Source organism: Oncorhynchus keta, chromosome 17 (assembly GCF_023373465.1).
Source record: "Oncorhynchus keta strain PuntledgeMale-10-30-2019 chromosome 17, Oket_V2, whole genome shotgun sequence".
Classification (NCBI taxonomy): Eukaryota; Metazoa; Chordata; class Actinopteri; order Salmoniformes; family Salmonidae; genus Oncorhynchus; species Oncorhynchus keta.
The window spans coordinates 48,399,294-48,416,128 of record NC_068437.1 but is presented as its reverse complement, the minus strand read 5'-3'; the positions used below and the strand labels follow the sequence as shown (position 1 = coordinate 48,416,128).

The following is a 16,835-nucleotide window of genomic DNA, read 5'->3' as shown; positions in this document are numbered from 1 at the left end:
ACAGCACACAGTGTGACCAGGTGTTCAGGATGGGCAGGCAGCATACTGCTGTTGTGCCCTGGAGCTGGCCATTTAAACTGCTTCAGTTAATACCCAGCTGCACACAAGCCATATGCGTTAAACGCAAAACAAAGGGAGTCTGTTTTCATAAAAACATCTGCTGGACAAGGACATCTCATACAGCGTGTGCTCAACTCAGTCTCAACGACCCGTTCTTCTTCTTTTCCTCTCCTCTCATCCTCTCTTTCACATCCACTCATCCCTCACCACCTATACGCTCTGTGTCTGTCTCAGCTGGGATGTTTAGGACATGGACATTATTATTTACCGTACATGTAACCATATACTGTTGCTATTTGGAGAGTGTACAGTATCTGTTCATTGTCTACAAGCCTTTTTCCCACTGTGTATGGGCAAACACCAAATATAGTACAGTATTTGTTCATTGTCTACAGGCCTTTTTCCCACTGTGTATGGGCAAACACCAAATATAGTACAGTATCTGTTCATTGTCTACAGGCCTTTTTCCCACTGTGTATGGGCAAACACCAAATATAGTACAGTATTTGTTCATTGTCTACAGGCCTTTTTCCCACTGTGTATGGGCAAACACCAAATATAGTACAGTATTTGTTAATTGTCTACAGGCCTTTTTCCCACTGTGTATGAGCAAACATCAAATATAGTACAGTATCTGTTCATTGTCTACAAGCCTTTTTCCCACTGTGTATGGGCAAACACCAAATATAGTACAGTATTTGTTCATTGTCTACAGGCCTTTTTCCCACTGTGTATGAGCAAACATCAAATATAGTACAGTATCTGTTCATTGTCTACAAGCCTTTTTCCCACTGTGTATGGGCAAACACCAAATATAGTACAGTATTTGTTCATTGTCTACAGGCCTTTTTCCCACTGTGTATGGGCAAACACCAAATATAGTACAGTATCTGTTCATTGTCTACAGGCCTTTTTCCCACTGTGTATGGGCAAACACCAAATATAGTACAGTATTTGTTCATTGTCTACAGGCCTTTTTCCCACTGTGTATGGGCAAACACCAAATATAGTACAGTATCTGGGTGTGTTTTGTACGTCTTGGAGTAAAAAAACTCAAATATTTTGAATAACACTTTACAAACATTAATGGTTGCAAATGAATCCATTTTCGATTAGATTTTGAAAGATGTTTTGTACAAAATGGAAAACTGGCTCAACGATTGACAACTTACGATCCGTCCTCATTACTGCGGTAGAACACCAGAAAAGGATCAGACTTCCCAAAGAAGTCTTTCTTGTCCAACTTGTTCCCACAGAACTGCAGCATCACTGACTCCTAGAGAGACCAGGTTACAGATGAATGGAACAGCCAGACAATCAACACCACAGACAGGGACACATTTTGATTGGCTGGGGGGCTCAGTATTGTAGCGAATTCAGGGGTTAGCCCTGACCGGAACTCGAATCTGGGTCCAGTGACTGTCACCCTAAAACCTTAGCGCTTATTTCAAGAGATCCGAACTTCTTGACGAGGTCGATGTACAGTGCCTTCAGAAAGTATTCAGACCCCTTGACTTTTTTCAAATTTTGTTACCTTACATCCTTAATTCAAAAATGTATTACATTATTTAAGTTCCTCATCAATCTACACACAATACCCCATAATGACAAAGCAAAAACAGGTTTAGACATTTTGTTAATTTATTACAAATAAAAATCAGAAATATCACATTTACATAAGCATTAAGACCCTTTACTCAGTACTTTGAAGAAGCACCTTCGGCAATGACAACAGCATCGAGCCTTCTTGGGTATGACGCTACAAACTTGGCACACCTGTATTTGGGGAGTTTCTCCCATTCTTCTCTGCAGAGCCTCTCAAGGTCTGTCAGGCTGGATGGGGAGCGTTGCTGCACAGCTATTTTCAGGTCTCTCCAGAGATGTTCGATTGGGTTCAAGTCCGTGCTCTGGCTAGCCCACTCAAGGACAGTCAGAGATTTGACCCGAAGCCATTCCTACGTTGTCTTAGCTGTGTCCTGTTGGAAAGGATGTTGTCCTGTTGGAAAGTGAACCTTCACCCCAGTCTGAGGTCCTGAGCACTCTGGAGCAGGTTTTCATCAAGGATCTCTGTACTTTGCTCTGCTCATCTTTCCCTCGATCCTAACTAGTCTCCCCAACCACCATGCATCACTGTAGGGATGGTGCCAGGTTTCCTCCAGGCTTGGTATTCAGGCCAAAGAGTTCAATCTTTTTTTTAAGAGGTGGATCAGCTTAATATTGCAGAAAGATTGTTGCTTCCATCAATGTAATTGCCTGCATCGTTTCCAATCTCCCATATCTTTTTTTGGTAAATATATATATCCATATACATACATGTATATACCCATACATATAGATATGAATACATAAACATTCATACATACATACATACATACAGTGGGGCAAAAAAAGTATTTAATCATCCACCAATTGTGCATGTTCTCCCACTTATAAAGATTAGAGAAGCCTGTAATTTTCATCATAGGTACACTTCAACTATGACAGACAAAATGAGGGGAAAAAATCCAGAAAATCACATTGTAGGATTATTAATGAATTTATTTGCAAATTATGGTGGAAAATAAGTATTTGGTCAATAACAAAAGTTTATCTCAATACTTTGTTATATACACCTTTGTTGGCAATGAAAGAGGTCAAATGTTTTCTGTAAGTCTTCACAAGGTTTTCACACACTGTTGCTGGTATTTTGGCCCATTCCTCCATGCAGATCTCCTCTAGAGCAATGATGTTTTGGGGCTGTTGCTGGGCAACACAGACTTTCAACTCCCTCCAAAGATTTTCTTTGGGGTTGAGATCTGGAGACTGGCTAGGCCACTCCAGGACCTTGAAATGCTTCTTACGAAGCCACTCCTTCGTTGCCCGGGTGGTGTGTTTGCGATCATTGTCATGCTGAAAGACCTTGTCTTATATTATCTCTAATGTATCGTCCACATGAAAAAAACTGTCTGATTAGGATGAATAATATCTGACAATACTTTTTTCATTCTATGCGCCAAGCATTTAGCTGGGATTTTTGCATCACAGCACTGACACCTTTATATATACCACTTGGGTCCTGTTTCAGTAATAATGATATCAGACCTTCTTGTTGAGTGTCCAATAATCTACCATTTATATAAGAGTGGTTAAAACATGCTAATAACGGTCCTCTAAGAAAAAATAAATAGAAATGGTATACTTCCACTGGTGTGCCTTTTTTCTACTGTATTATTGACTTGTTAATTGTTTACTCCATGTGTAACTCTGTGTTGTCTGTTCACACTGCTATGCTTTATCTTGGCCAGGTCGCAGTTGCAAATGAGAACTTGATCTCAACTAGCCTACCTGGTTAAATAAAGGTGAAATAAATTAAAAATAAATTGAAAAAAATGCCATCCGGCCCTGGAGTTTTCCCAGCCTTAAAGGCTTTAATTGCATCAAGAAGTTCCTCCTCTGTAATTTGGCCTTGACCTGAGTCTGTCTGTACAGATATTAATTTTACATTATTATTAGGAAAAAAATCAATACAATTAGCTTCGGTGAGTGGAGATGGAGGAGACTGAAATGAAAACATATTCTTAAAGTACTTTACTTCCTCTTTCAAAAAATAATTTGGTGAATCATGTGTGACTCCATCATTTGTAACAAGTTTCAATAAAACATTTTGGTAGCATTTCTATATTGGAGATTGAAAAATAATTTGGTGCATTTCCCCCTATTCCATCCAGTTCGCTTTATTTTTTATAATATATTACACTGGATCTTTCTTGAATAAGTTCCTCCATTTCTTTTTGTTTTTCCTCTGACTTATTCTGTGCCTTTAGGGTACAGTTTTTATTGCTATCTACTGTACTGTTAGTCCTTCAATTTCCTTTGTTAATATGGACTCTTTTGATTTAAATTGCTATTGTTTTATAGATGAGTACTGAATTGCATGGCCTCTAAATTGCATGGCCTCTTAATCCAAGATGGTGTAGCAGTCAGACGTCTTTGTCCTTTATCTTGTCATGTTCCATGTATATATCTTTTTATATATTTTTCTTTGCATATATTTTTTTTGTATTTTTCTAAACCTCAACTTCAAAATACTCTCCTGTAACCCGCCTCACCCAACGTGGTGTGGATCTGTTCTTTTATTTACCTCGGAACCGGAATCCCCCAACAGAAGCTTGCCAGCTCACTAGCTACTAGCTAGTAATCAGCTAACCACTGATAGTGGTCATCAGCTAACGTTTAGCTCGGAAAGCTCTCTCCAGTTTGTACAACGCGACTCAAACCAGAGCATACTGGACCTATTTTCTCTCCATATCCCCGGATTCCTACCGCAAGCTCTGAACCTTTTCACCGGATCATCGCAGCTAGCTAGCTGCAACCCGAGTGACTACTCCTGGCTAACCTCTGTCCCGAAGCAAGCACCAATTAGCCTAGAGTTAGCCCATGCTAGGCCCATTCTCCCAGCTAGCTGAAGAGGCCCATCAGCCACTCCTGGGCTACAATACCCGGACCCCTTCTACTGCCGGTACGGGGCACGGAACTCCGCCGATCCTTCACGACTGGACTACCGACGTAACCTGCTCGAGGGGGTACTCAACTGGCCCCTACGCCGCGACGTCCTCTGAATGCCCATCTGCTAGCCTGCTAGCCCTGCTCAATATGCCTTAACCAACCATTTAGTTCCACCTCCCACATATGCTGTGACATCATCTGGTTTAAACGCCTCTAAAGACAATATCTCTCTCATCATTACTCAATGCCTAGGTTAACCTCCAATGTACTCACATGCTACCATACCTTTGTCTGTACATTATGCCTTGAACCTATTCTATCGCGCCCAGAAACATGCTCCTTTTACTCTCTGTTCTGAACGTTCTAGACGACCAGTTTTGTTAGCCTTTAGCCGTACCCTTATCCTACACTTCCTCTGTTCCTCTGGGGATCTAGAGGTTAATCCAGGCCCTGCAGTGCCTAGCTCCACTCCTACTCCCCAGGTACTCTCATTTGCTGACCTCTGTAACCGTAAAAGCCTTGGTTTCATGCATGTTAACATTAGAAGCCTCCTCTCTAAGTTTGTTTTATTCACTGCTTTAGCACACACTGGCAACCCGGATGTCCTAGCCGTGTCTGAATCCTTGCTTAGGAAGACCACCAAAACCCCTGAAATTTCCATCCCTAACTTCAAAATCTTCCGACAAGATAGAACTGCCAAAGGGGGCGGTGTTGCAATCTACTGCAGAGATAGCCTGCAGAGTTCCGTCTTACTATCCAGGTCTGTACCCAAACAATTCGAGCTTCTACTTTTAAAAATACACCTTTCCAGAAACAAGTCTCTCATTGCTGCCGCTTGCTATAGACCACTGTCAAGGGAAAAACTGCAAGATTATGTTATAATGCTTTTATTGCATCAAATGGTTGTTTTATTCGACAGAACAGAGTATTCTGTTAACTATTGTGTGTGTGTGTTCTACTGAGGATGGGCCTCTGGGAGATAACATTGACAGAGGAAATTTACAATGTCTTTGGGTGATAAAACCTAAAGAGCACTCCAGAGCATGATTTAATGTTTCTGCTCTATAACGTACCAGGGAGAGATGGTTCCAGTTTGGAGTCTTAACCTTGTGACACATTCTATGTATCTGTTGTTCGTCATGTAGGTTGAAAGGGGTGTATCTTGGCTATAAAATACCTTTGTACTTTTGTCTCTCCACTCTCAACGGATCATTAGAAATTGTGAATAGTTGACAAGTCATTGCTATTGCAAAGCTCTCATCATTACATATTTAGTTTAAGTATAACTCTGACTTGTGTGATAAGTTTGTCTCTCCTCATTTGATAGTAAGGAAATGAACCACCACACCATCCCCTGCCCCCAGCTGTGCCCTGGACACCATATGTAAATTGATTGCCCCCCATATATCTTCAGAGCTCGTGCTGCTAGGTGACCGAAACTTGGACATGTTTAACACCCCGGCCATTCTACAATCTAAGCTTGATGCCCTCAATCTCGCACAAATGATCAATGAACCCACCAGGTACAACCCCAAATCCGTAAACACGGGCACCCTCATAGATATCATCCTAACCAACTTGCCCTCTAAATACACCTCTGCTGTTTTCAACCAAGATCTCAGCGATCACTGCCACCTTGCCTGCATCCGTAATGGGTCTGCGGTCAAACGACCACCCCTCATCACTGTCAAACGCTCCCTAAAACACTTCAGCGAGCAGGCCTTTCTAATCGACCTGGCCCGGGTATCCTGGAAGGATATTGACCTCATCCCGTCAGCAGACGATGCCTGGTCATTCTTTAAAGTGCCTTCCTCACCATCTTAAATAAGCATGCCCCTTTCAAAAAAATGTTGAACCAGGAACAGATATAGGCCTTGGTTCACTCCAGACCTGACTGCCCTTGACCAGCACAAAACAATTCTGTGGCGTTCTGCATTAGCATTGAATAGCCCCCGTGATATGCAACTTTTCAGGGAAGTTAGGAAACAATATACACAGGCAGTTATGAAAGCTAAGGCTAGCTTTTTCAAGCAGAAATTCTCATCCTGTAAGAGCACCTCCTCCCAGCTGCCCACTGCACTGAGGCTAGGAAACACTGTCACCACTGATAAATCCACAATAATTGAGAATTTCAATAAGCTTCAATGCCATACAACTCTCCTTCCGTGGCCTCCAACTGCTCTTAAGTAAAACTAAATGCATCCTCTTCAACCGATCGCTGCCCGCACCTGCCCGCCCGTCCAGCGTCACTACTCTGGACGGTTCGGACTTAGAATATGTGGACAACTACATATACCTAGGTGTCTGGTTCGACTGTAAACTCTCCTTCCATACTCACATTAAGCATATCCAATCCCAAATTAAATCTAGAATCGGCTTCCTATTTCGCAACAAAGCATCCTTCACTCATGCTGCAAAACATACCCTAGTAAAATTGACCATCCTACCGATTCTCGACTTTGGCGATGTCATTTACAAAATAGCCTCCAACACTCTACTCAACAAACTGGATGCAGTCTATCACAGTGCCATCCGTTTTGTCACCAAAGCCCCATATACTACCCACCACTGCGACCTGTACGCTCTCGTTGGCTGGCTTTCGCTTCATACTCTCCCCCGCCAAACCAACTGGCTCCAGGTCATCTACAAGTCTCTGCTAGGTAAAGCCCCGCCTTATCTCAGCTCACTGGTCACCATAGCAGCACCCACTCATAGCATGCGCTCCAGCAGGTATATCTCACTGGTCACCCCCAAAGCCAATTCTTCCTTTGGTCGCCTTTCCTTTCAGTTCTATGCTGCCAATGACTGGAGCGAACTGCTATATTGCTATATTTTAATTACTTCGCCACATGGCCTATTTATTGCCTTACCTCCCTTATCCTACCTCATTTGCACACACTGTATATAGACTTTTTCTATTGTATGTTTGTTTATTCCATGTGTAACTCTGTGTTGTTGTATGTGTCAAACTGCTTTGCTTTATCTTGGCCAGGTCGCAGTTGTAAATTAGAACTTGTTCTCAACTAGCCTACCTGGTTAAATAAAGGTGAAATAAATAAATAGAGGCATATTTAAAAGTGTCCCACACAATAAGGGGATCTGTTGTACCTATGTTGTGTCTGAAAAAGTCAGTTATAAATTATTTTGTCCTAGTTCTAAACAATTTATCATCTAGAGGCTTTGATTAAATTTCCAATATCCTCGCCCACGTGGAAATTCTGTAAGAGTAATATATATGCCAATTATGTGATAATCCGAATGCATTCTGTCCCCTAACAACACTTTTTAAACTTTTGTTGCCAGAGAGAATTACATAAGAATGTAATCAAGACGACGAGCTTGATTAAGCCTCCGCCATGTATATCTCACTAGGTCAGGGTATTTAAGCCTCCATATATCCACTAATTCCAATATATCCATGACGTTGATGAATTCCAAAAGTGCCTTTTCTTTACGGTCCATAGAGGTATTTAAGTCCAGATTAAAATCTCCCACCATAATAATAGAGTCTAGTGTTGATTGTAGAGTTGATCAATTCTCATATATATTTTCAAAGAAGCTTGGATCATCATTATTTGGACCGTATAGGTTAATAAGCCATATCTGTTTATTGTCCAATAACATATTTAAAATAATCCATCTAGCTTGATGATCTGTTTGGACAATTTGCACATTTGGATCAAAATTACTGTTAATTAATACCATCATCCCTTTTGAATTTCTTCACCCATGGGAGAAATATATTTTGCCCCCCCCAGTCCTTTTTCAACAAAACTTCACTTAAGATTGTTGAATAAGTTTCCTGTAAACAATAGATATTATATTCCTTCTCTTTTAGCCGGAAAATGACATAATTAGTCATGCTATCCCGTGTTTTACTGTTTAAATAATTGTCTCTTGTTATATGCTGGAGTTTTTTTCTAACTTTATACAAACTTGCCTTTCTGGGACTTAGTCATAAGACGAAGTGTGTAGACCATATGGTGTAGACCAGAGTGAAATACTTACCTACAAGCCCTTAACCAACAATGCTTTATTAAGAAGTTTTCAGAAAAAGATGTGTTAAGTAAAAAATAGATAAGTAAAAAATGTCAAATAAAACATTGAATTAAAACAAATAATTAAACAGCAGCAGTAAAATAACAATAGCGAGGCTATATACAGGGGGTACCAGTACAGAGTCAATGTGTGGAGGCACATTTAGGTAGAGTCAAAGTGACTATGCATAGATAATAATAAACAAAGAGTAGCAGACTTCCTGGTAAGGCCTGATCACACTCACTAGAAAAACTGAAGACATTGGGTGAGATTTAAATGTAATACTAATGATTAGGAAGAAGTTTATAATTTAGCAATAGTCCTATGTGTAATTCAGAACACGAGAATAAGAGAGAGTGCTGCCCTGAATGAGGGACACCTGTCTCTAGTCTATTTTCCCATTACCTTATGAGTTATCAAGAGTTGTAATTCTAATTTAATTTGTTATTCTAATTTGGTAATTTTTTATTTAACAGGCAGCGTTGTAGTTTTTAGTTACTAGTCCCTTGGGGCTTGTTACGGATACCAGTATCCTGTGTGTGTATCCTGTGTGTGTGTGTATCCTGTGTTCTTTTCTCTCCTTCTCCCCTCACAGGTGAAAATCATCACTCCCCAATCAGTCACCAATCCAATCATCAATCAGAAGACACACCTCCTCCTGTTTCCTACCCTATCACAGTTCCTTTCCCTTGGTTTAAAAACCCTGTCAGTTGTTTGCTCTAGAGCTCAATCTCTCTGTAAATGCCATGTCTGTAGGTCTCTGTGTTTCACTCTCTCATTGTGTATTAACCTCTCTTTTGTTTGAGCACCTCCATAGCACTTTGTCATCACCTGTGAGTATTGTTTTGGTCATGGTGTTTGTTTGCTGGTGGGAAAAGGGGAAACCAAGACAAGTCGCCCATGGGCATACACTACCCGTAGGTAGACTTTGTTAAATACACTAGGTAGAACTGGGCGGACCACCCACTGTATTTTTGTCTAGTTAGCTGTTAAAGTAGGCTAGTCTAGCTTAGGGGTGTTTTTGAATACTTATTGTTTCTTTCCTTGGGTCCAACTCAGCCCCTTTTCCTGCCCCCCCTAATTACCATGTGTTTTATTAATAAACCCTGAGTTTGACGGTATATGTCAGTTGTCGATTTTTAGACTGTCGGGCCAAAAGGGATTCGTAACAGGGCTTTTGGTAAATATGCAAATGTTTCTTCACATGTCTGCCTATGAAAGGAAACCTTTTTCCCACCTCTAGTTTAATATGAATGAATTGTATATTGCTGTTGTGTTGTCTGTCCTTTTTGTCTTGTTTTGATACAAATCTCACCGGGTTGGGATTCCTCCCTAAGGGATAACTCTGCGGGGAGGTTGTCAGTATAAGCACATTTTCAAAATGGTTTCAACAAGTGTTATGCTATTTGACATTTGTTTTAGGAATGTTGTATTAAGAAAATTGGGAAGGTAATCATTTGTTATGCAATAAATATTTTTCTGAATGAGATTCCTTAACTGTTTTGGTCTGTCCTTTTCATTCTACTTATGTTTGTGTGTGCTAAGTTTTCATTCTACGTGTGTTTGTGTGTGCTAAGTTTTCATTCTACGTGTGTGCTAAGTTTTCATTCTACGTGTGTGCTAAGTTTTCATTCTACGTGTGTGCTAAGTTTTCATTCTACGTGTGTGCTAAGTTTTCATTCTACGTGTGTGCTAAGTTTTCATTCTACGTGCGTTTGTGTGCTAAGTTGAGGGTCTTGCATTTTGAGTGATAAACTCAACGTGGAGCATTGAAGACTGTCATTCTAAATTTGGGTTGTATAACATTGATAGTAGGGGAGTTGTTCAGAATTCCAATGTTAAAGCACATCAATACATATGCATTTCTGGATGATACAGTACAATTGACTTGAGCATGTTTTAGTATGTTTTATAACTAAGTGGACTAGCAGTAGTGAATGTGTTGAGTTAGAATGATTAATTGTGCAAAATATATCTGTAACCAGAGGCTAAGTACATACAGGGACAGAATGTTTGCATAAGAGTGTCAAATGACAGATGACCATTGCTGTACATTCATACCCCAGGTTGAGGTTAACTTGTCTATTGTAGTGGAACATCTGAAAAGCTTAGCGGTGATTTCACAAAAGAACACCAACCAGACAACTATTGGAATCCGTTTGGATAGGTTCAGTCATTATTTGGTGTTATGGGAGCTACAATATTTCACTGGTTGATTTTTATGGCTTAGTTATTTTTTTAATATTATTACTTGTGTGAAGACATTGAGGCTATTCTTGCCATGGCATTACTGACCCCCGAAGGAGATGCCTCAGAACCCTATTTATCTGTATTTCCTATGTCTGATTACATGTCTGATCCATAACACCAAGGTAAAAAAACATTTAGTTAATGGTGCAACATGTCCATAGGCCATGTCACAGCGGGGGTTATGTGAATAATGCTCCCACGGTAGAGTTAAGGGCCTACCGTCATGGTGACCCTGTGGCAATATGGACAGTCTCAACAAAGCAATTGCCTTTGGTGATATAGTATCTATTGATGTTAAATTCATATGTCCCTTTCTCCCTTCTGAGAATGAATTGCACTATGTGAAGGATTGAAACTCAATGACAACGGAGGTAATTTACAATTGTAATATACTATGTGTAAGAATGTGTCCTGTTCCATCTTTTTCCTCATGTGAATGCTTGTTTAATGAAAATACTTGTGTCATTTTCTATTAGGTTGAGACTTAGTCTCAAAAGGGAGGAAATGTTGTGGGAAATTACATTTGTCATGCCATCCTGTGTTTTACTGTATAAAGAAATATCTTGTTAGATGCTTGTCTTTTCTAACCTGATACAAACTTGGGTGTGACCGCAGCACCCAAACGACATCCTGTGGATTTACTGTACAGAAAGTCACATGGATATTATAGTGATTGTGAATGTAGCTAGACGATTGAGCCATCAGGCTATCAAACTCATGCTATCTTAAATCTGCACAGACAAGTAATTGCCTTTTACACTATCTGCTGACTGCCATGTATAAACCTAGAACTGACACCATTTATTGCGCTTTCAACTATGCGGTGTTGAGTGGATGGTTGATTCTCCATTTTTGCAAATCATATAAAAGTGTAGTTTGCAGATTCTTTCAATCTCTTTTCCTATAGAATTGCTACCACAAGTGTGGGACCTTATATAGACAGGGCGTGTCTTTCCAAATCATGTCCAATTGAATTTACCACAGGTCGCCTCCAATCAATTTGTAGAAACAGCTCAATGACGATCAATGGAAACAGGATGCACCTGAGCTCAATTTCCAATCTTACAGCAAAGGGTCTGAATACTTATGTAAATAACATATTTCTGTTTTCACTTTGTCATTATGGAAAATGTAGTGTAAAAAGTCAAGGGGTCTGAATACCTTCCAAAGGAACTGTTGTGTTTAAGGTCGCTGCAGTACATAGAGCTACTCATTGGGAAACAGGCAATGTGTGATTTCTGTGCTTACACTTAAAATAATGTTTGTGCATGTGTTTGTTTGTTGGAGTATGTGGATATGTATGACTAAACATCCACTGTTTAAAAGGCTAAAGTTGTCCATTTTGATGCCTGTTCATTCAAGGGGCTAAACAACAGCTTCACACTGCAAGTGAGTTTTTTTAAACACACAAAAATAACTCACCCTGCAATTGCTCAGCTCCTCTGCTCTCACTATGATAGTTCCACACTTCTTCCCTGGAATCCCACTGTTACAACACAAAGGGACTGGAATCATTCTTCTGTTACTGTACATTTGATTATTTATTCATGGCTCGCCGTCCGTCCACATCCATGTCATGTGTGAATCGTCAATAGCTTCCATGAGGCCTAGGCTTAGTGTTTTGTACAGAATGCCAACATACAGAACAAACAAATTAAATTACTGTTAGAAGCCAAAGGGTTGGTTCAGACTGGAAAGAGAGCAATGTTTTTTTGGCTAAGGAGAGCTAGGTAATGTTGCCGGGATTATGCAAAAACATGCATGGAGGAAAATCGATGTAAAATTTAAGTGAGTCTTTGAAATCTGTTTGGTGTCTGAGACTTGAGGGGCTCTCAGAGGCACAGGGAGTGAGGCACTCTCTGAAATGAACTGACTGGGTGAGCAGTGAGAACAAAACCTTGGCATTAAGGGGGGGGGGGCAAGAGAAAGGGGGATGGAGAGAGACAGTGAAATAGTGAACGAGACTGAGCGTGATAGAGACGAAACGGAATGAGAGGGGGGAAGAGAGGGAGCAAAAGAGAGCAAGATAACAATAGAGAGAGAGATAGTGAACAAGAAAGAGAACAAGAGAGAGAGATAGTGAATGAGAGAAAGAGAGAGAGAATGAGAGATTGGGAGCGAGAGCACGAGAGAGATAGTGAATGAGAGAGAAAGGGAGCAAGAGCGCGAGAGCAAACGAGAGAGTGTGAGAGAGAAAGAACAAGAGAGAGGGATAGTGAACGAGAGAGAGAGAGAGAGAGAGAGAATCCAATTTTGATAAACTCCCATATCTACTGGGGGAAATACCACAGTGTGCCATCACAGCAGCAAGATGTGTGACCTGTTGCCACAAGAAAAGGGCAACCAGTGAAGAACAAACACCATTGTAAATACAACCCATGTTTATGCTTATTTATTTTCCCTTGTGTACTTTAACTATTTGTACATTGTTACAATACTGTCTATATATATAATATGACATTTGTAATGTCTTTATTGTTTTGAAACTTCTGTATGTGTAATGTTTACTGTTCATTTTTATTGTTTATTTCACTTTTTTATAATATCTACCTCACTTGCTTTGGCAATGTTAACATGTTTCCCATGCCAATAAAGCCCCTTGAATTGAATTGAATTGAGAGAGAGGAGGAAGACAGAGGGAGAATATGAAAGAGATGGAAGGGATTAAGTAGAAAAGGAATAACATTGAATAAACTGTGCAGTTCATACAAGTCCTTCAATTAGATTCTTCACACACTTGATGTGGTTTTGATGTGGTTCATTAGGGCAGCAGGTAGCTGAACGGTTAGAGCGTTGGGCCAGTAAACAAAATGTTGCCGGTTCAAATACCTGAGTCGACAAGGTGAAAAATCTGTCTGTGCCCTTGAGCAAAGCACTTAACACACATTTGCTCCAGGGTGCTGTATTGCTATGGCTTACCCTATAAAACAACACATTTCAGTACACCTATCTGGTGTATGTGACAATACAACATAAAAATATATATATATTATCTATAGTCTAGAAAAGGGACGACATGAGAATCGGACTTTGATACCAGCAACACGACCTGATCTATACTCTTCTGTCTCACCTATCTACCATTAAAACGGTTTTGTCGGCACTAGAACCGACAAAGTGAAAAGAAAATCTGGACCATCACAGTACGGTTCTGGTGGGTATCACAGGATAGTGTAAAAGAGGAATACCGGTCATGTGTAACGGTAGAATAAGTTCATGAAAGACGTCTGTCTTGATATCCTGATATCATCTGTCTAAAGGCAACAGTGTTTAGTACGTATGGTCATTATATGTACTATCTTATATCTACTACTATATTATCTATCCAATCTAGTGACCACACTTTTGACTCGGCCTTTTCCATGTAAATAAAGGGGCCTCTTTTAGATACAGTGGGCTGACTGCATTCAAAACACACACACACACACACACACACACACACACACACACACACACACACACACACAGACACAGAGAAAAAGTGCATCCTGAGATGATTATGTAACTCGATGACAGCAGCTCATTCCTACATCATCATCGTCTTTTGTGTGTCATTCTTCTGCTGACCCATTCAGCTGCAACAACACATTTTCATACGTACATAATCTCCCACACACACACACACACACAGTTGGGTGAGGGTCACCCCACTCAGGTCCACAGCCCCACCCCCCACATCCTGTTGTGTGACAGCAGCAGCTGGTAGTAACAACATGGCTGGAATCCCATACATTGGATTACAAAATGTTTCTGCATTATAAAGTCAAGTTGTCATCCGCTAACTGATTTCTTATGTTCTAAACTCGGTGGGGATGCCTGGTTTTGTGCTCAATACAAATATGAACTGAGTTTCATTAAATAGGCATGAACAAGGTTCTTGTATTGCTCAACAATAATTTGCGGTAACCTTGCAGCCAGGAGTTCTGAAGGTGGTAATGTAGGAGGATTAATGCATTGAATTTCAATATTTTTCCTAAATTGACTGAGATTGGCCCCACCATAGAATATACATAAATGGAATACCAACTATGCAAAATTGCTATAAAAAAATACAGCCCTTTAAACCATCTAATTTATGTTGCCTCTTGGGCCTGGCTTTTAATAATGAGGACAAAACAAGACAAAACAGGACAAAATAGGACAAAATAGCGACGATAGGGAACAGGGATGTGTGTGTTTGTGTGTGTGTGTGTGAGAGAGAGAGAGAAAGAATGGTACATTACTTACATGAGAGGTTTCTCCATGCGGCTTCCCGTGGAGCCCACCACCTCCCCCAGGGTACAGAACGCCTGGCCCAGGAAGTCCTAAACACACAGTGAGAGAGAGAGAGAGGGGGGGGAGAGAAATGCCTCAAAAGATGGATGGGGAAAAACTGTAATTTGCTGTACAGTATTTTCTGTAGGATGTTCAGCATGAATGTGAGAGCACCAAAGCCAAGCAACCAGACTAGGGCGATTATATGGAAAAGTGACACTGATTATAGCTATGCTTTTCAATCTGTCTTTTCCTCCATCTAACACCTAAACACTCAAGAGCCTGGCTTAGCCACTACCATGACAACAGCAGGACATTAATGTTTGGACCAATGTTTTTGTCAAGCTTCCCATACATACTATATATGATGAATAATGACATCCATACATGATGAGGACCTTGAGATCAGACTACAAGGCATGATGAACATAATAATAAATATAGGTAACACATACAGGTAACATATAGGTAACACATACAGGTAACACATACAGGTAACACATACAGGTAACACATAGGTAACACATATAGGTAACATATAGGTAACACATACAGGTAACACATACAGGTATTGTAACATATAGATAACACATACAGGTAACATACAGATAACACATACAGGTATTGTAACATACAGGTAACACATACAGGTATTGTAACATATAGGTAACACATACAGGTATTGTAACATATAGGTAACACATACAGGTATTGTAACATATAGATAACACATACAGGTAACATACAGATAACACATACAGGTATTGTAACATACAGGTAACACATACAGGTATTGTAACATATAGGTAACACATACAGGTATTGTAACATATAGGTAACACATACAGGTATTGTAACATACAGGTAACACATACAGGTATTGTAACATGTAGGTAACACATACAGGTAACATACAGGTAACATACAGGTAACACATACAGGTAACATACAGGTAACATACAGGTAACACATACAGGTAACACATAGGTAACACATACATGTAACACATACAGGTAACACATACAGGTAACACATACAGGTATTGTAACATACAGGTAACACATACAGGTATTGTAACATACAGGTAACACATACAGGTATTGTAACATACAGGTAACATACAAGTAACACATAGGTAACACATACAGGTAACATATAGGTAACACATACAGGTAACACATACAGGTAACACACACAGGTAACACATACAGGTATTGTAACATATAGGTAACACATACAGGTAACATACAGGTAACACATACAGGTATTGTAACATACAGGTAACACATACAGGTATTGTAACATACAGGTAACACATAGGTAACACATACAGGTAACATATAGGTAACATATATAGGTAACACATACAGGTAACATATAAACATATAGGTAACATACAGGTAACATATAGGTAACATACAGGTATTGTAACATATAGGTAACACATACAGGTAACATATAGGTAACACATACAGGTATTGTAACATACAGGTAACACATAGGTAACACATACAGGTAAACATACAGGTATTGTAACATACAGGTAACACATAGGTAACACATACAGGTAACACATACAGGTATTGTAACATACAGGTAACACATAGGTAACACATACAGGTAACACATACAGGTATTGTAACATACAGGTAACATATACAGGTAACATATAGGTAACACAAACAGCTTTTGTAACATATAGGTAACATATATAGGTAACACATACAGGTATTGTAACATACAGGTAA

General features: G+C 39.9%; 1 protein-coding gene across 1 annotated transcript in view; it reads right to left on the bottom strand.

Moving 5' to 3' along the window:
* The window catches only part of LOC118396058 (copine-8-like), a 75,931-nt gene that overhangs the window by 24,280 nt on the left and 34,816 nt on the right, over window positions 1-16,835 (bottom strand). The window contains exons 6-8 of the mRNA XM_052466293.1: window positions 15,061-15,137; window positions 12,256-12,319; window positions 1,233-1,336 (exon numbers count right to left, since the gene is read on the bottom strand). Of these exons, the coding sequence (XP_052322253.1) occupies window positions 1,233-1,336; window positions 12,256-12,319; window positions 15,061-15,137 (245 nt within the window). The remainder of the gene's footprint in view (window positions 1-1,232; window positions 1,337-12,255; window positions 12,320-15,060; window positions 15,138-16,835) is intronic.